Genomic DNA, 20,428 nt, shown 5'->3' on the forward strand with positions numbered 1-20,428 from the left:
TGAGGGGAGAGGGAAAGGGGGAGAGAAGGAAAATGAGGGAGGAGGTAACAAACAAGAAATGTACCCAAGGCCTAACATGAAACTGTAACCTCTCTGTACATCACTTTGACAATAAATAGAAGGAAAAGAAAAGAAAAGCTTAAGGCTTAAAAAAAAAAAAAAAAGATATAACGGAATCAGAGCGAGAATATTTCAGAGGTGAGTCCGCAGGGGGCGGCGGTTCGCGCCCCTGCCCAGAGCTCCCTGCCCCTCCTCCCCGTGGGCTGCAGGCGGGGCAAGCATCGCCAGGCCGCCCGCGGCTCACAGCAGTGTCCCCGCCAGGACGCCAGGCTTGGCGCTGCCGGTGTGGATGCGGACTTCGCTGGGACAGCCCCTCCCGCTGCTTGGCAGTGGCACCTGCCCCGCCGCCTCTCAGCTTGCCACCGGGCCACCGGCCCCGCAGCTCCACACCCGGATTCCAGCGCCTCTTCCTCCAGGTCCCGGGTGAGCCGCGTTGGGTTTATGTCTTTATTTGATGAAAACGAGCTATTGCGCAGCCATTGGTACCTGTATTGGGGAAACATAGCATACAAGCAAGAAGCTCACAGCCTCAGCGGTGAAAATTTTTTCATGTCAGAGACCAAGAATTCTTGCAGTCGTTTATGTCATCCCTTCTCCAGACAGAAGATACCAAAAAGTTGCAATCAAAGATCTCTTCATCTTATTGATAAAGCCACTAGTAAGCCAAAATGTCTGTTAACATCAACCGCAGTGTGTCGGACTAGTTCTATCACTACAAGATGCCCCGTCTGATTGCCAAGGTTGAGGGCAAAGGAAAGGGAATCAAGACAGTTATCAGTCAACATGGTTGACGTTGCAAAGGTACTTAATGGGCCGCCAACGTATCCCACCAAGTATTTTAGTTGTGAGCTGGGAGCACAGACCCAGTTTGATGTTAAGAATGACCGGTACATAGTCAATGGATCTCATGAGGTGAATAAGCTGCAGGATATGTTGGATGGATTCATTAAAAAATTTGTTCTCTGTCCAGAGTGTGAGAATCCTGAAACAGATCTGCATGTCAATCCAAAGAAGCAAACAATAGGTAATTCTTGTAAAGCCTGTGGCTATCGAGGCATGCTGGATAAACATAATAAACTCTGCACATTCATTTTCAAGAACCCACCTGAGAATAGTGACAGTGGAACAGGAAAGAAAAAAATGGAAAAGAACCACAGAAAGTGCAAGGACAAGGCAAATGGCTCCGTATCCAGCAGTGAGACACCACCACTTCCACCACCAAATGAAATCAGTCTTCCTCCACATGCTGTGGAAGAAGAGGAAGATGATGATTGGGGGGAAAATACAACTGAGAAAGCTCAAAGATGCAGAATGGATGAAATCAGTGACCATGCATAAGTTCTGACACTCAGCGATGATTTGGAAAGAACCATAGTAGAGTGTGTCAATATCCTGTTTGATTTTGTTAAGAAAAAGAAAGAAGAGGGTATCATTGACTCATCTGACAAAGAAATAGTCACCGAAACAGAAAGACTAGATGTGAAAGTCATGGGTCCTCTTGTTCTGACTGAAGTTCTTTTTAATGAGAAGATTAGAGAACAAATTAAGAAATACAGGTGCCATTTCCTAAGATTTTGTCACAACAACAAAAAGGTACAGCGGTATCTTCTTCATGGTTTGGAGTGTGTGGTAGCAATGCATCAAGCTCAGCTCAGCTCCAAGATTCCATATATCTTGAAGGAGATGTATGATGTAGACCTTTTAGAAGAGGAGGTCATCATCAGCTGGTCAGAAAAAGCCTCTATGAAATACATCTCAAAAGAACTTGCCAAAGAGATTCGTGTCAAAGCAGAGCCATTTATAAAATGGTTGAAGGAGGCAGAGGAAGAATCTTCTGGTGGTGAAGAAGATGATGAAGATGAAATCATTGAGGTGGTGTATTCGAAGACTGCCAGTGTACCAAAAAAATTGAAACTGTGAAGTCTGACAAGGATGATGACATTGATATTGATGCCATTTAAATGAATGGATAGCTTAACAGTGTAATGCTACAAATTTTTCTCCATTATCAGCTAGAAGTGCAACATGTACGTGCAAAAGCTAAATGGCTTAACATCATGCTACACTTTATACTAAAAATATATTTCTGTGAGTGGTCTGTAATTAAGCCCAATGAGACATCTAGGGAGTCCATACACACCAGTGAGCATATGTAGTTTGCTTATTTATAGCATGTTTCTTTTGGAAAACTAGTGGTGGACACATTTGGATCACATTTATACAGTTATAAATAAAGATTTGATTTTGTTCATTCAGATTTTGGGCTCTTAATGGCTTATCCTGAAGTCACTGGCTCCTTTTTAAAATGTTATGCTATCATTGAACCTGATAGGTCTCTGGAGCCTGGCAAATGTTATGTGCTGAGACTGTATCAAAGTCTTCAGCAGGATATAAACACAAACTTGCTTGTAATGATCTTATTCAGCCATTAAGAAATAGAGAACTTCTTAAAGTTTTATCTTTAATCCCTTTGAATTGACATCTCGATATCCTTTCATACCAAAACAATCTGATAATCAGATGACAGTGCAACATCTTACTGAAGTAAAAATGATTTGTGTGTCCTATAAATTTAAGAACAAGTTGTAAAGATTTGAACTTGTCATTTTCAGTTCATGTATACTTGCCCCAAATTGTAGTATTTGGAGTCATGTGTGTTGCACGTTGGATGAGCCAGGAAAATTATTAGATTAACAAATAAGTATTTTATGTGTATGTAGTAGTTGCTTTGTACTGAGCGAAAACTTAAAACTCAGAGGTTTAATTTAAATAGTAAACTGATTTTATTTGGGAGAAACAGGAAAGAAGGTGCACTTAAACTCTAGCAGGTTTTTTTTTCCCTAGCTTTTACCCCTAAATTATAATTTCAGAATGTTTAGAAAAAAAAAAAGAAACAATGGCATCCCCATCTCTACAGGTAAAACTGAGCACTGCTGCCTCTTGCCTACATTTCTGAGGTGAGATTCAAGGTGGTAGCAGTGATGCAATCAATGCTTGTCATAGCCCTGGTGTCATGATATCATAGCATAGCGCATTGCTGCAGTGAGATCCAAGGTAAAGCCAGTAACGTACTGCTTGTCAAAGCCCTGGCATGGTGATATCATAGCACAGCACATCGCTGCAGAGAAATGCAAGGTGGTAGTAATACACTGCTTGTCATAGTCCTGGTGCAGTGGTGTCATAGCACAGCACATTGGTGTGGTGAAATGCAAGGTGGTAGCAGCCCTGGCATGGTGATGTCATAGCGTAGCACATTGGTGTGGTGAGATGCAAGGTGGTAGCAGTGGCACACTGCTTGTCATAGCCCTGGTGTCATGATATCATAGCACAGCACATTGCTGCAGTGAGATTCAAGGTAGAACCAGTAATGCACTGCTTGTCAAACCCCTGGCATGGTGATGTCATAGCACAGCACATTGCTGCAGAGAAATGCAAGGTGGTAGCAGTGACACACTGCTTGTCATAGCCCAGGAACAGTGATGTCATGGCACAGTGCATTGCTCACACTTGCAATGATACTGATGGAAATCTACTGCACTGCCAGTTTTTAAAAAGCACAGCACTATAATTTTGTGTAGTACCTAAAAATGCATACTTACATTATTAGTTTCCATATTTACTATACTATAACTTTTTCTGGTGGTGTTGGGTTTATTTTGTCCAGAAGTAGTGTTGGGGCTGAACTCAGGCCTGTACTTGCTATACAGGTATTCTAACACTTATGCTTATGCTAGCTTTCAAATAGAGGCTGTACTTGCCCAGGCTGGTTTAGGTAGACCGTCATTCTCCTATGTATCATACTTCAGACATTTTGAGATGGCTTGGGTGACATGCCTCTCCTCCTCCTCATTGTCCTCTTCTTCATCCTCTTTCTTCTTACTCTCCTCCCTCTTCTTCTTTTCTTCGGGCCAGTACTAGGGCTTTAATGCAGAGCTTCTGTGCTATCTCTCAGTTTTTCCTCTCAAGACTGGTGCTCTACTACTTACACCAGAGTGCCACTTCTTTATTTCAGTGGTGGACTGGAGTCTCACAGACTTTCCTGCCTAAACTTTCTTTGATCTGGGATCTTAGATCTCAGCCTTCTGAGTAGGTAGGATTTGAGCCTCCAGCATCTGGCTCATGCCTAGCTTCTTAGTGGTTGAAATAAAATGTTGCTTAATTTTTGCCTGGTTGGCCGTGAACTATAATCCACCTGATGTCAGCCTCCTGAGTAGATGAGGATACTGGCAGTTTGACTTGGAGCCCTTCATTTGTTAGGCAGGTGCCCTACCCCTACTCCTACTATACTTTTGTTTAGAGCACATTCCTTCTGCTTATAATAGTTGTCAGGTGTAAAAGAGTATTGAGTGTTATATGGCAGCAGCCTCCCACACCTTGTGGGTATCACCTATCTTAATTACATCATTTTCTCTTATGCTAGAAGCAACAGGTTACTGTGTGTGTGTGTGTGTGTGTGTGTGTGTGTGTGTGTGCGTGTATGCTATTAGATAATCTAAGTGTACAGCCTAGATCTAAGGAAAGGCATGATGATGTTTTCACAACCATGAAATTCTTTCACAATGCACCTCTCAAAACATAACTCTGTTATGATGCAACATACGGCTGCTCTTTTATTTTGGTAGGTTTTTTTTTTTTTCAGATTATTTCAATACCTGGCAGCTCTGCTGTTTCCAGCTCAGCTCAAGTTTTGAACTCCTAATTGTTTTTCTTCTATGAAAATGGCCATTCTATTTTTAAATGGAATTCATACTCAATATCATAAATGAAGTCAGGCCCTATCCTGGGCTGAAAAGCAGAGCTTAACAAACTTGAATGGACTAAGTTATATAAAGTTTACTTTCTGGCCATAGTCAAGTAATACATAACCAAAAAACCAACTTCAAGAAAAAATGTTTTTAAAACATTATTTTTGAATTAAAATGAAACTTTTAAAACGATATAGAGATAAAAGAAATCACAAGGAAAATTAGAATTTTTTTTTTTTTGGCCAGTCCTGGGGCTTGACTCAGGGCCTGAACACTGTCCCTGGCTTCTTTTTGCTCAAGGCTAGCGCTCTGCCACTTGAGCCACAGCGCCACTTCTGGCCATTTTCTGTATATGTGGTGCTGGGGAATTGAACCCAGGGCCTCATGTATACGAGGCAAGCACTCTTGCCACTAGGCCATATCCCCAGCCCTAGAAAATATTTTAATCAACTAAAAATAAAAATTCAACGTATCAAAATTTGTGATACTGATTTAAAAGTCCAGCTACATCAGCGCTTAGAGGGAGATTCACAGCTTCAAGCGCACCTTACAAAAGAGAAAAAGTCTCACATTAATTGTCTTATGCCCTAAGAAATCATAAGAACAGCAAAATAAACCTAAGAGAAATGACTAAAGAAAATAATGCAGGTAAGAGAAATTAAAAACAAACACAAAATGGACAGAAATGAATGAAACTAAAATCTTATTCTTTGCATTCAACAGAAGTGATGAGCTTCTACGCACATTTGCCCAAACAGAAGAAAAGAGACACAAATCACCAATCTCAGTAATAAAGAGAACAGACCACCACAGATATTAACAACACAATTAGGGAATATTCTATCTCATGCCCATATATTGGACAGCCTGGCTGAAGTGGGCCAATTCCTTAAGACAATTAAATATGAATGGCCCATAATCTGCACAATCGCATATTAGAGTTACGTCTAAAACCTTTCAGCATCAGTCCAATCTGACCAGATGGCTTCACTGTTGAACCCTATCAATCCTTTTAGAAAAAAGGTACCCAGAGTTACACAGGCTCTCTCAGAAAACAAAGGAGAAGATAAGCATTCTTACAAGGAGGAATTAACCTGAGCTCAGTGATGCCAGGAGCACAGAAATCTGCCTTCTTGTGACCCAGTGGGTTCTGAGGCTGCTGGCCACAAAGAACAACCTGCCTCCTGTGTTCTGAGCTAAAGCCCACTTCTCCCCATCTTGGATGACTCTGCCTAAAAGGAAAGAAAAGAAACTCCAACTTTCCTTCCCGAGTTAGCCTTTGGTGACACACATCCATTCTCACTGCTGCAGCACCAGCAATAAAGCTGCCCCTAGGCATTCTCCTTGCTGCAGCCCCCTGAATAAAACTGTCCCCAGGAGCTCAGTGCACACTGCATGGGGCAGTCCTGGTTGAGAACTCAGGCAAGCTGGCCTTGCTTTGGACTCCTGCTTCTCCCCTAAGGGAACTGCCTCTTTGCTCCTGACTGGGACCTGGCACTAAAGCTGTGTCCCATCACTGGTCCTGTGCACTGAACTCTGGCAACAACCTCAGCCCAGAAAGGAACAGCTACTGAATCATGAGCATATACTTGAGTTCTAAGGCTGGCATCTACAACTAGCTTCCTTGGGTCTCTGACTCTATTTGGTGTTTTTTTGTGAACAGATGAATGGTTCACAGAGATCTGTTTCTGTCAAGTGATGATGAGAGAGAACCTATTTTTGTTTGTCTATTTTGAACTCAAGTAAATTGATTATTTTGTACCCACTGGGAACTGGATATTCAGACCGGTGAGTTATATTTCTATTTATGTTTGACCTGTAGCTTGTAGTTTATAACCGAAGCCACAAGCTTTCTCAATGCAATTATGCTGACATGCCTGTCATCCAGAAATACCTGGTCCTCTCAGTGTATCTAAGAATTTCCAGGTAGCATTGTAAAATTTGGTAGAAAATGTTATAAAGGAGCTACAATCTGATTGGCTTATAGAGAAGCAAAAACTTGAACAAACTGAATAAAATTGAACCATAAATTCTCTCAATGTGAACATAAACAGGTATTCTTATAGAAGCAGATGTTTTTAAGCAGTCAGGTTCATATAGGTACAATTTTCACAAAATTAGTTCAATATTTAGTTTAATAAATAATTATTTAATTTTTATTAGTAATAAATGAATAAGCTAGTAATATTCTTCAATGTTTAAGCTTATAAGACATGTATCTTTATGTTTGATTAAAACTGAGAAACTTTTACCAATTAGTAAAAAAGATAACTTGGAAGATAATTTCCAAGATTTTCAGGCAATTTAAACCCTTAGAGTTAATATATATTAAAAAGGTATCCAGATTATTTCAAAAATAAAATGCATGGATTACTAAATATCATTATTATCATTGGTTTTATTTCTATTTATTACAAAGCGGCTATGTTATCTTCTATGAATATTTATTATTTCCACTTTGGTATGCTGTACTACAAAAGCCAAATAAACACCAAGAAAGCTATATAAGTTTCATTACAAAGGGATTCTTAAAGCTCAGTGAAGTGAGTTTCAAGCAGGAAGACCAAGAGTTAGAGGCTAACCTGGGCTACATAACAAGACTGACTCACAAATAAAGTTTTTATTTTTCAAAGGAATTTTACTTGTCATGCTCAAAGCTAAAAGCTTGATGAGTTGTTGTTTTTTAGCTCTTTTTTTTTTTTTTTTTTTTTTTGCTAGTCCTGGGGCTTGGGATTCAGGGCCTGGGCACTGTCCTTGGCTTCTTTTTGCTCAAGGCTAACACTCTACCTCTTGAGCCACTTCTGGCTTTTTCTGTGTATGTGGTGCTGAGTAACCAAACTCAAGACTTCATGTAGGCTAGGCAAGCACTCTACCATGAGATCACATTCCCAGCCCCACCCCCCATCTTTTTTTTTTTTAACATTTTTGAAGAAAAGTTTTTGTATCAAATACTACACTAGTGCAAGATGAAAAACATTGGTTGCTTATAAGATGGAAAACTTTTCTTGGATTATTGGTTATTCTGAAGCAGAGGTTGTAAAAGGTTATCTGCTGCCTTCTGGGAAATCTGCTCAGAGGGCAGAAATTAGTTGATTTATTAGAATAATTTCCCATGCTTTATTTATAATTACTTGTTACATCTTTGGTCCACTACCCCCCCCCCCCCACAAAAAAAGCCCAGAACAACAGCCAAACAAAAACATCCCCCAAAACAGCTTAGGAAAGAGCCAAGGTTCTTTACAATCATGCTAATTTACATTAACAATTACGTTTATCTAGAATAGTTTATTATCATTTTGGTTGAGTGGGTAGCCAAGTAGTCTTAGTGGCCTATGATCCTACCTAGATCAGTATTTAAGTCTCCCAGCATTTGACATTTTGCCTGTCCAAGATCAAACACTAAGTGGTAACATTTGCAGCTAAAGTCGTCTTTGTGACTTCCCAGAAAGCCCCTGGGAAATAATAAAGCATTTGTTCTTCTGCCTTATAAAAAAGACAAGTGCTAGAGCACACTGAGGTTATTTGCTGTGATGAGTTCAATGGGAAGAGCTGCCACAGGAGTAGAAGCAGGCGTCTTTCTCTGGGTTGATGGGTAAATGTTAATGTAAGTATTTCAGAAACTGCTCATGACCGCTGCACATTTCCTGGCAGAATGCCAATGCCGGTCATCTGTGATGCGTTTTTAGAGTTCTGAGTGCTCTTTTGGCTGTGTTGGACAACAAACAACGCAGTACTGTCAGTAATGACCTCATTTGTTTTCAAAGTGATATTGGACTACAGGTTTATTTAACTTGCACCTTATTACTTACAGGCTGGCAGTTTTAAATGAGGAGTTCACATCACTTACTTGTGGACATTTACTGATATATAGATGCTCAGGCCTCACTCTGGACATACTGAGTCTCTTTATAGTTATTATTATTGAAATGACTGGTAGAACTGCATCCAACTACTTAGCCATATTCCCAGCCTTTTTACTGTAGTTATTTTTTAAAAGAGATTTTTCTGTTTTGTTTTTTTTTTTTTCTGTTTTTGCCTAGTCTTTGCTTCATGATTAGCTGGAAAGACAGGCATGAGCCACCCTGCCTAGCCCTTCTTCATAGTTATTCTTTTTTTTTTGGCCAGTCCTGGGGCTTGGACTCAGGGTCTGAACACTGTCCCTGGCTTCTTTTTGCTCAAAGCTAGCACTCTGCCACTTAAGCCACAGCGCCACTTCTGGCCGTTTTCTGTATATGTGGTGCTGGGGAATCGAACCTAGGGCCTCATCTATACGAGGCAGGCACTCTTGCCACTAGGCCATATTCCCAGCCCCTTCATAGTTATTCTTGACACAATTTTGGTGTATTCTAACCATATACCTGATTCCTGATACAATTTAGTCATGATAATTATATGTTGCATTTGAAGATTATTTTCATCAACTGCTATAAATTAGATAACATTCTCTTTTGAGCACAAGTTAATAACTGTGTTTGTCTTATCTGAACATTGTTGTTGATATACTGCAGAAATAATGAAGTTTCTGGCAGTGTACTGTTTCTACCATGTCTTCTCATGAGATCTTTCACCTTTGAACACGATCAGTAAGGAGCTAGTTGCAGCCATTTCTCCCTTATAGGTAGCTTGCAAAATAATTTTGGTTTTGGGTTTGCTTTCTTCTGATGCTTCAGTTGCCAGCAGAGTGGCTAACTGTAGGTAGGGAAGACGGTCTCAGAGCTCCATGGAAGAACCACACCAGCACTTCCAGGGCAGGCTGCAGATCACACATCAGCTTCTTTGTGACCATGGTGGCTCTAAGTCTGGATTTCTAGTAGAGAAATGCACAGACTCACAAGACTGAACCTAAGTTAGACCTGAGCACTAAAACAAAGAGCTTAGGATGAATGCTTGTGGTTTTTATGGAAACATTATACTTTAATGTATTATATTCTGGCATTTAAAGAGTTCCCTTTTAAGTTATCCTTTACCCACAAATAGGCATGTAGTAGAGGATACTTTTGTAAACTTAAAATGACACATTAAAAAATGTGGTACATATTCTCCCAACTCAACTCCTATACAACTCTTGATAATTATTCTTATTTTCATGAAGTAAAGTTATAGGTTAGATAAGACTCTGTCCTCCTTGTTAACAGGGTAGCTATTGAAACACTGGCTCTGCAAGCCTGTATGCTGTATTCCAGAATGGTATTCTATTATTTCATTAAATACGAAGCCAGGCACTGGTGGCTTTGTACAGGCCTAACTATTAGGAGGCTGAGATCTAGAGGATCTTGGTTCAAAGCCATCCCAGGCACAGTCTTTGAGATACTATCACAAAATGTGGGACTAGGGAATAGCTAATTTAGTAGAGTAAAGCCATCATCAAGCAAGCTGAGTTAGTATGAGCCCCTGAGAACTCAAGACCAAATACTAACATCCTAAAATACATAAGTAAAATAAAGATGACCTTTTAAGGGGCTAGGGCTAACTCTATGGAGCTGACCTTTACAAATCTCTCTTAAAAAACTGACCTAGTATCTGCCTCACAGAGTCCTTAGTATTACAGATTGATGAGGAAATAGAGGAAGTCATTTCCTGACAGGCCCAGGGTTTCAGGTTATTTTGGACACTGGAGAGGAGTCCACAGAAATCTACAGGCACTGTATCCTTTGCAACAATGGGCTGGGGAGTTTGGGCTTGGTTTCCAGCCTCAAATGTGTGCCATTAACATTTAATCTTCCCATGTTCCTCCACAGATTCTACCTAGTCCATTTTAAAACCACTTGAGGTTACTGTATAACTACTGAAAAGTTGTTTATACATGGAAAGGTAAAATAAACATAACAAGCAATACTCACAAGGAACATATTGAATGACTCATATAACTTATTTTATGTGAAGGGGTGTGTGTGTGTGTGTGTGTGTGTGTGTGTGTGTGTGTGTGTGTGTTCGTGGGAATTGAACTCAGGGTCTTGCAATTGCTAAGCAGGTATCCTATTACTTCAGCCCTTTCTAGCCCTGTTTTGCACATTTATTTCTAAAGTAGGGCCTCACATTATGTCGCAGCTGGCTTGGACTGTGATCTTACTCTGTGTGAGTCCCAGTGTCTCTGAGGATGACAGGGATACACCACGGTGTCAGCCACTGGTTGAAATGGAAGTTTGTGAGCTTTTATGTGCAGACTGGCCTCAGCCTCGATCCCCTGGTGTCTGTCTTTCAAGTATCTAGGATTATGGGCTTGCACCAACACACCTGGCCAAATAAAGTTATTGCTGTTTTTTTGTTTGTTTTTAAAGAAAGATATAAGGGCAACAAATGGAGAAAGGACAGTTTTGTTTTTAAACAAATGGTATGGCACAACTAGAATTGTGCCAAAAAAAAAACCTCCCCAAATTGATCTTACACCAAACCTTATAGAAATTAAAAATAGATCATATCCAAGTTTAAAACATGACACTAAAAATTTATGGGAGAAAACAGAGCAGAAACTCAGTGACTTCAGGTTAAGTAATGGGTTCCAAAATACAATTCAAAAGTATGTTTCATAAAAGGAAAATGGCAAGTTGGATTTTGATAAAAATTACAAACTTTTTTCTACAAAAGACATGGTTGGAGTAGTAAAATCTAAGGTACACTATAGAAAATAGTTCAAATCATGTATCTGGAAAAAGTACTTGTACTCACAATGCACAAAGGATTCTCAAAAATGTTGCTATCAGAAAATAATCTGCCCAGCATGCTAACTCAAGCCTATGAACTTAAGCTATTCAAGAGGTGATGACTGTAGTTTAAGACTATTCTGGGCAAAAAGTTAGCAAGGCCCCCACTTCAACAAATAATCTGCGCATGGTGGTACTCACCTGTAATCCTAGGTAGGCAGGGGGCATAGGTAGAAGGATCCAAGTGAAAGCTGACCCTGGGCATAATATTGAAAAATAACTAAAAGCATAAAGGTTTGGGGACACGGTCTGCGTGGCAGAGTGTCTGCCTAGCAAATACATGGCCCACAATTCAAACTCAAGTAGTGTCCTCACAAAAGGAAAAAAAAAAAAGGAAAGAAATTAAAATTGTGAAGATTTGGAAACGTTGACAAAGAAGATGTTCAGATGGCAAGTGGTCATGTGACAAGATGCTCTGAGCCAGTCGTTATAAAGGAAATGCAAAATCAAGCCAAATGACATATCACATATCCAACAGATTGGCTTATAAAGCCATCACTACTGAATGTACATGAACACAGGTCACGGGAACTGCATGAACACAGATCACAGGAACTGCATGAATACAGGTCATGGGAACTGGATGAACAAAGATCACAGGAACTGCATCAACGTGGGTCACAGGAACTGCCATACTTGGCTGCCTTGGAAAGGAGTTTGGCGGCCTCTTCTATGAATCCATGTTTAGCCATGTAACCCAGGAAGGTTTCTCCTTGGGAGGAGTGAAAACTTACATCCATATACAGTTTATACACTAATGTTCATAGCCACTGCATTTGCAACAGCCCCAAACTAGAAACAACCAGTGAACAAGTAAACAAACTGTGATACAGTCCTTTAATGGAATACTATTTAGCAATTAAAAGGAAGAGAAAAACTACTGGTACATGTGACAATGTGCTGAGCCTTGCATCCCACTTGCTAGGTGAAAGAGGTCAGACTGAAAAGGCAATAGTTAACAGGATTATCTTTCTTTCTTTTTGTTGGTCTTTTCTTTTCTTTCTTCTGTTTCTTTCTCTTTTTGTTTTTTTTTTTTGTTTTTGTTTTTGTTTTTTTGGTGCTTAAGGCTGAGCCCAGGGTCTAGTAGGTACTAGACAACTGCTCCATCACTGAACTACCTCCCCAGGCCCACTAACATTTGGTGAACACCTTATGGACATTTCTTTTTGAAACTCTGCAGCAATTCTAAGAGAAAAGCCTTATTTCCTTTCTTTCTTGGTAGTATTGGGGTTTGAACTCTGGCCTCCTGCTTGCTGGCAGGTGCTATACTATTAAAGCCACATCCCCAGCCCATCTTGCTATATTTCGTTTTCTCTAGGGTCTGTCATATATGTTCTCTTTGTAGCTGAGGTGATAGGCACGGACCACCACACCCAGATACTGTTTGTCATGGGATATTGCAAACTTTGTACACATTTTTGGCTTTGACTTTCTCAATCTGGGCCTCTAGAGAGTCACTGGGATTGCAAGCCTGAGCCAGGGCAAGCATAGCTGGAAGGTGCTTTTTAGTCCTCCCTTTTACAAATGAGGACCCAAAGGCAAGCAAAGCTTGTACACAGCAGGTGTGGCCATGCCAAGGATTTTTACTCCAGAGCCCCAAATGTTTACTTTCATTGATTGCAGAGCCTCTAGTTCAGCCTCTTATGACATGGAAAGGAAGCAGGCCTTCCCTGCAGGCCCTCCCTGCCTCTGATGTGCAGTAGGAGTGTTTTGCTGGTCCTGGACCACTCTGCTGCTGGCCAGACCAGCTACCACCAGGAAGCAGTTCAGGGTGCCTTTTGTTTTCTTTAATTTTTAAAGTTATCTTTGAGCACTGGAGTTGTACAAAAATGTGAGCCGTGGGGTTTCTATTTTAACATGTCAGTTTATGAGTACAATGCATGTTGACCAGTAGGATTTCGTTTCTCTGGCACTTTGGAGGAGACGAATCCACAGGGATGGGAAGCGGACTAAGGAGGGGTTGTGGGTGGGGATGTGTTTACACACAAGTGTAGCACTCAGCTTCAGAAATGAGAAATACTTTTGGTCATTTGATGATGGTAGTGTTTACCAAACTGCATCTGTTTGTCAAAACTTTTAGACCAGTACTGTGAAAAAGTGCCTGTTGCTGGACACTGATAGCTCATACCTGTAATCTTCACTACTTCGCTGAGATCCTAATATTACAGTTCAAAGCCAACCCAGGCAGAAAAGCCTATGAGACTCTTATCTCCAATTAAACACCAAAAACCCAGAAGTGAAGCTGTGGCTCAAGTGATAGAACACCAGCCTTGAGACACGTGAGAAAAACAGCCTTGAAATGAAAAAGCAAGTGAGAGGCTCTGAGTTCAAGACCCAGTACTGGTACATACACATACAAAAAGTGACTTTCGTTGTATATAGCTCCACAAATAAATGGATATAAAGAAAGGAGAGTGAGCGAGCAAGTCATGTGTTTACATTAACTTCTGTGCCTTGCCACAGGTTAGCCCCATTTCTAAGCATGGGGTTTCCTGTTTGCAGTATCACCATTTCTTCATGACAATGGGTGCACACTGAAGGCCTTGTAGGTACCCAGCATAGGCACACCAGCGCCCAGATCCCTTCCTTCACACATTCTTTTTTTTTTTTTTTTTTTTTTTGCCAGTCTTGGACTCAGGGCCTGAGCACTGTCCCTGGCTTCTTTCTGCTCAAGGCTAGCACTCTACCACTTGAGCCACAGTGCCACTTCCGGCTTTTTCTATATATGTGATGCTGAGGAATCGAACCTAAGACTTCATGTATATGAGGCGAGCACTTTTACCACTAGGCCATATTCCCAGCCCTCCTTCACACATTCTTCTGCATGTGTGTGTTGCTCCTCTCTTCTGGAAGCACTGTTGTGCTTATATTTTTTGAGCTTTTTCACTCCAGGCTGGCTCTCTACCACTTGAGCCACACCTTTGCCTCCATCATTTTGCTAGTTAATGGGAGATAGGAGTCTCTCAGATTGTTTGCCCATGATGGCTTTGAACTGATACCCTCAGATCTCAGCTTCCTGGCTAGCTGTGATTCTAAGAGTAAGCCACAGATACCCAGCCTGGAAGCATTTTCTACTCCTCACCACCACTAAGCTTTGGGCAATGCCTCGTTTGGCCAAAGGGTGAACTGGACTACCAACTCCCCCCCCCCCCACTAGGACCTCCCACAACAACAGCCAAGTCTAGGTGATTTTCAAACCCTATACATTCCAAACAAAGACCTGGCCCTTGGTCAACTCCTGGGAGAAAGCTTTGGAGCCCTTAAACAATCCTGCCTGATAACAGTGTTTTGTAGGCTTAGGCTTGGGCTTGTAGGTCAGGCCACACAGCCTATACTAACAATATGGTTTGTGGAGTAAGTTTTGAGCAGCTCTGTATCAGTCTGAGCTGAGGAGGGCTGGAGATGAGGGTGCTACATGCCAGCAGAGCAGATACCTAAAACCCCTGCCCATACAAGCTAGGGTATTTCTCTAGGCTGCAATGTCCCAGACATTGCTCACAAATGAAGTATGTCAATGTGATTCCCAGGGAAGGGATGCCTGGAAGTTTAGGTTTGGTCTCTCATGGACCCTCCCCTGGGTGCATTTTCTCTCTGCTGATTTCAAGCTACATCCTTTCTCTGTAGTATCAGGGAACTACAGGTGTCCCAGCACTGTTGAGACCTATGAGTCTTACGTGGAAATTATCAATGAGTGTAGCTTGAGCACTCCACCACACCATTTGTTAAGTGGTGCTAGGACTTTACTCAGAGCCTTCCACTTGCTAGGCAGGTGCTCTACCACTGAGACAAGTCTCCAGCTATGATGAGTCCTTGCTTGGAAGGCACTATCCATCTATTTACATATGAAACTATCCTTGAAACTAGAATGCCAGGTACGTACTACCACATCCTCCTATTGGTTAAGATGGAGACTTGTAAACTTTTTGGCTTAGTCTGGCCTCAAACTGTGATCTTCCCCATGTCCATTTCCTAAGTAGCTAAGAGTACAGATGTGGGCCATTACTCTGTGGTATGGGATCTTGGTGGCCTATCTTTCTCTGTGCTGGGATTTCTTTGGGTTTTTGCTTTGTTTGTTAGAGACAGGTTCTCATTATGTATCCTACACTGGCCCTGAATTTTTAATTCTCTTACTCTATCTCTGGAGTGCTAGGATTTATTTAAAGATGTAAACATTATTTGAATCATCTCTAGAGCCTAGATACTGGGCCTGGAGCAAGTATTAAGTAAGTGTCTGAGTGTAAGAGACAGGCTTCTTGTAGTCCTGGTACCCTGCTGAGCAAACACATGGTGCTGAGGTGTACAGAGGGAGGTTAGGGCAGCATGGTTTTCTCTAGAGAAGAAATCATACAACACTGGCCATGCAAAGCCACAGGCATGAAAACCACCAGCCCAATAAGCCTGATAGAGAACTAAGCTCATCAGATGACACATCCCGACCAGTCAAATGGCCTCAGCTGACTGACAGCCGAGGGAGGCTATGGGGCCAACAGGAGAGAACAGTCAAAGAAAAAGCCGGGGTGAGGGGATGTCGCATGGAATTCCCACTCTGTCAACTCTATTATCTTTTTGGAGTCTGCTTCTCAGGAAAATTTCCACAGTGGAGTGACACCTCAGTGGAAATTGCCAGCACTGGACATTTCAAGCCTTTGGGAAACAGCTACACCTAGGTTCTACCTGGCTTCCCTGTGAGTGCTGGGCTCTGTGAGTAGTTACAGTCCTGCCTACAGGCCTCTTGAAAGAACCTTGCTGGGAATTCTTAAAAAATGTTTAGTAACAGGCTCCACCACAAAAATAACAAAATAGTAACTAACTTTTGCTAAGGATCCCTTCCTGGTAATTCTTAGTCTTAAGAGATAAACACAGCCCAATCAAACACACATACCTTGTCAATGAGTCCAAGACCAAACAGCAAAACAAAACAACAAATGGTAGCTCACTGGGGACTGCCCAGCCCAAATCAATACTTGTGACCAGAATCACCGGTTTTAGAGTTCATGATTTTAATTTCCTTGTTTTGCCAGTGGGGACCTAGCAAACTCCAATCTGGGCATGAGCAATGGTGAGTACATGAATAGCAGAACCCCATTACCATGTGTCACCTGGACCAGCATGTGGCCTCGCCTCACTAGACAGACACACCCCATCAAGTCACCTCATTTAGGCCTTGGGAGGTCATTACCTCCCTCTGACTCTGTTTTTAATTTAGAATTCCAGGAAGTCTGTGCCAGAAAACATAGAAATTGCTTAAATACTGTATTTTCCCCATTCCTCTTGAAATCAAGGTCTCCTTTGTAGCATCCTTTTCCAACTAGACCTCCTCTTCTAAACCACAAATCCAAAGAAAATGATTGTACTGAATATTTTCTGTTTCCCACTGAGGAAAGCAAATAGCCAGTAGTATCACAAAAAGAACAAGAGTTCGCTCAGTGTGTTTTATGGCTGTCTTCTGGGACAGGGTCAAGTCTGCACAGAATCCAGTGGAGGAAGATGGGTGGCTTCAAAGATTCTCACAGCACTATGGAGTCTATGGAGGTTATCTCTTCACACACTGAGTACTGATCACTGCTTATATGGGTCCTACCAACCAGACTACCAGAAGTAGGGGTACAGGGAAGGGTGTGGGTAAAAAGAATGAAGAGGTACCTTGAAATGCCCCCTAAGACTCGGTGGCTGGAATCTGCCCAACACTCCTACCTAGAATACCCAAATACCTAAAACCCATTCAAAATACTTAAATGTCTTAAATATATACCTGAAAACATCTTGAGTAGCCCTGTGTCCTGTGAGGGGAGTGGTATTTGTTTCTGCTTTCAAATCAATGTCACAAAATCAAGGAGCTTTACACCCTATCTCACTAGGGGCAGATTTGAGTCTCTTGATATAGTCACAGGATATCATCTTTTTACTTTTCTCTTCCCTAAACCTTCATGCAGAGGTCTGTTATCTTTTAAGCTAGTCTAGGCTGCCTCAGCACCCTAGTATTGCCTGAGGAGTCCCTGAGTCTCAGGGCTGCCTAATAAACGCAAGTGTATTTCATCTCCTTCTCACTCATGTCAATGTCCTAAGACAGAAATTGAAAGAGAAGAGAGTCACGGAGGACTAGAAGTCACTTCATTGAGATAATCTGGGTGAGGTTCATAGTTCTAGAGGTGGGAGAGCAAGCACACCTTCCAACTCCTGAAGTAAGGAAGGACAAAGACAAGTTCATTTAAAACCACACTTGGGTATTTATTGTCTAGCTTGGCTTTTTCAAAATGAGTTCAAGTGAAACACCCAATAGGAGGGATGGGTTTTTAAGGAAGTTCCCAAGGGATGAGAGGAGATCACAGCTGCAGAACGATAACACACTTTTTCATGGGAGAAGACACCCATGTTGAGTTTGACTGCTCAAGTTTATGAATTCCATGTGTCTGACTGGACAGTGCATACAGGAGTCATGGAGCCCGGGGCACATTGGTCCACATGACCTTTGCCTCCCTCTTCCATACCCACTGACTACAAAGTGAAGCCCAAACTCAGGATCTGCCTCTCAACCGGTTCACAATACTTTACAATAGCAATTTTGCTTTTACTCCTCCCCGTGTGGTCTGTGCTCCACCCTGGGGCTGGGGGGGGGGGAGGGGAGGGAAGGGAAGAGGCTCCACTGCCTGCTCTGGCAGTGATGCCCTTAAGACCTGTCTGATTTCTGGGGAGCATCGGTCTTCCTTTACAGTACCCACTGGAGGGGCTCAAAATGCCCGGGAAATGTTCGCAAAAATCAGAATAAAAACAAACCAGTAAGGCACAAAACAAGGATTCACAAAAGCCCACTGAGCTTCTTCTCATCCTAGAACCAAGGCTTCCTTCCCGGAGATACCCACCATGTAGCATTGGGGCATACCAGGAGACAACAGAGCAATCTCACCTTGGGGAAAACCCTACTCTTGTTCTAGAACCTCTGGACTGAGGCCCCCTTCTGCCTGGACTTCTTCATCCTGAGGCCATGCCCAGGCATAGGCGCCCTCCAAGCCACGTTCCAAAGCCCTGCCCACGGGCACCTGCCCACCGTTTCTCCTCTTCCCCATCAGAGAGGTCAAGGAGCCACGGTTAAGACAGCGGAAGCATTCCTGGCGGAAGAGCTCCGAGAGGGCCCAAAAACACACCCAGAGACCATAGCTAGTCTCACCTCAAGCGCTCAATTTCCTAGTTGACAGTCCTGGCCATAACAGGTGGCCCAGTGCTAGAAGCGAATTGAAGGGACCGGTGGAAGGAATCAGAAAGCAATCCCGAAAAGAAAAGGAATCAGGAGGTCAGGACGGACAAGAGACACCGCAAATGTGGAGGAAGAGAAGACATGACAAGAGAGTCGGTCACGGGCGGGTGCGCGGGACAACGGGCACCTGGGGCGCGAGGGGTGCGGGGGGGGGGCGCGGGGGGGCGTGGAGGGCGCGGAGGGCGCGCCCTTACCAGCGGAGGCCGAGCGCAGGCTCTCCAGGCTCCAGGAGCGGGACAGCGCGCCGCGCATGCCCCCGCCGCCGCAGCGGCCGCCGCACACCACGCCGCTGCTGTCGGAGTCCGAGCTCGGCGACAGCTCTGTGCTGTTGCTGCTGCTGCTAGTGCCCAGGTCGCAGCTCGTCTGCCCACTCGACTCGCTGGGGCACTGCTGAGCCCGAGTGCAGGCGGGCCCGAGCTCCAGCCACAGGCTTGTGGAAGGCTGGGTCAGGGGCGGAGGCGCCGCGGCCGGGCTGCCGGGAGAAGGGGCGCGGGAGCCGGGGCAGGGGTGGTCGCCGCCGTCGGCGGGTGATCCCGCGGTGTCTTCAACCCCATCCCTGCCGCCGCTGGGTCGCTGGTCCGGGCCGGCTGACATCATGGGGCTCCGCAAAGAGGCTCCCGGCTGGTCGCCGCCCGCTCTGGCTCTGTGGCCGCGGCGCCGGGCACCCTCTGCGGCCACCGGGCGCTCGCGGCTCGGGGAGTGGTCGGCGCCCACCCGGCGGGGAGCGGCGCATCCGTTCGCCAGTCGCTCCCTCCCGGCCGGTGCCCGGTGTGCTGAGCCGCCGCCGCGACCCCGGTGCGGGTCGCAGGCCCGGGCGGCTCGCGCTCACGCACGCGCGCACGCAGACCCGGGGCGCTGGCGGCGGGCGCGGCGCGGCGCGCGGGGGCCCCGGCTGCCTTCGGTCCCCGTCTGGCCGCGCCCGCACGCATTCTCAGGACTGCTGGCGACGCCGCGGTGGCGGATGGAGTGGCGGCTTCCTTGGTCAGGATTCACAGACTAGACCGCCGCAGGCGTGTTGCGGGCCGCTTGGTCAGGGACGCGGGCTGGCGCGCTCATCCCCCGGGACGACCTAGGCCGGTAGTCACGCAGGGAGGCCGGGACACGGGCCCAGCCCCGCCTGCCATTCTCTCTCCGCATGCGCTTGGTGACTGGGGACCACCGCGCCCTAACCCAACCTCTCTGCCAAGGGCCTGCTGGTGGGCAGAACGGAGTGTCGCGGGCCAAGCTAAGCAGTCTTATAGCGGGTGGAAAAGTCCAGTTAGTGGCCAGAAAGAGCGAAAACCGGGGGGCGGCGGGAGGGGCGTGACCTCCAAATGGAGTCCGAGGTCACACACGGGTTCTTTCCTTTTGGAGATGGAGCGGGGTGGGCATTCCTGGTGCCCTTCCCCCGACATTCCTGAGCCCTCCCGGGTTCTTGGGGAATGTCTGGAGGGTGAGATTGCCCCACTGAGTTGAAAGACAAGCCTGGAGGGAAGCAATGGGAGGACACTTCTCACTGGGAGCCTGAGACTGGTGAGAAGAGAGGTCTGCTGGGCTTCCCCAACCTCACTCCTCCATTTCTTTTCCCTGTCCCAGTCTCCATCACTCTTGTGTGTTTGTGTGTGGGGAGCGTGGAGCGTTACTGGGGCTTGAACTCAGGGCCTCAAGGTCTCACTTCTTTTGCTCGGAGT

General features: G+C 44.3%; 1 protein-coding gene and 1 pseudogene across 3 annotated transcripts in view; one reads left to right on the forward strand and one right to left on the reverse strand.

The window, feature by feature from the left end:
- The window catches only part of Arhgef4 (Rho guanine nucleotide exchange factor 4), an 84,493-nt gene extending 64,548 nt beyond the window's left edge, over positions 1-19,945 (reverse strand). For all 3 annotated transcript variants that reach the window (XR_007210818.1, XM_048345686.1, XM_048345685.1), the window contains exon 1: positions 18,953-19,945. Coding sequence is in view for 2 of the 3 variants with exons in the window: in XM_048345686.1 (XP_048201643.1) it covers positions 18,953-19,355 (403 nt within the window). In the remaining variant the exon portion in view is untranslated. The remainder of the gene's footprint in view (positions 1-18,952) is intronic.
- LOC125350805 lies at positions 729-2,021 on the forward strand (annotated as a pseudogene).
- Positions 19,946-20,428: the final 483 nt, after the last annotated feature.

This window comes from Perognathus longimembris, chromosome 4 (genome assembly GCF_023159225.1).
Source record: "Perognathus longimembris pacificus isolate PPM17 chromosome 4, ASM2315922v1, whole genome shotgun sequence".
NCBI classification, from domain to species: Eukaryota; Metazoa; Chordata; class Mammalia; order Rodentia; family Heteromyidae; genus Perognathus; species Perognathus longimembris.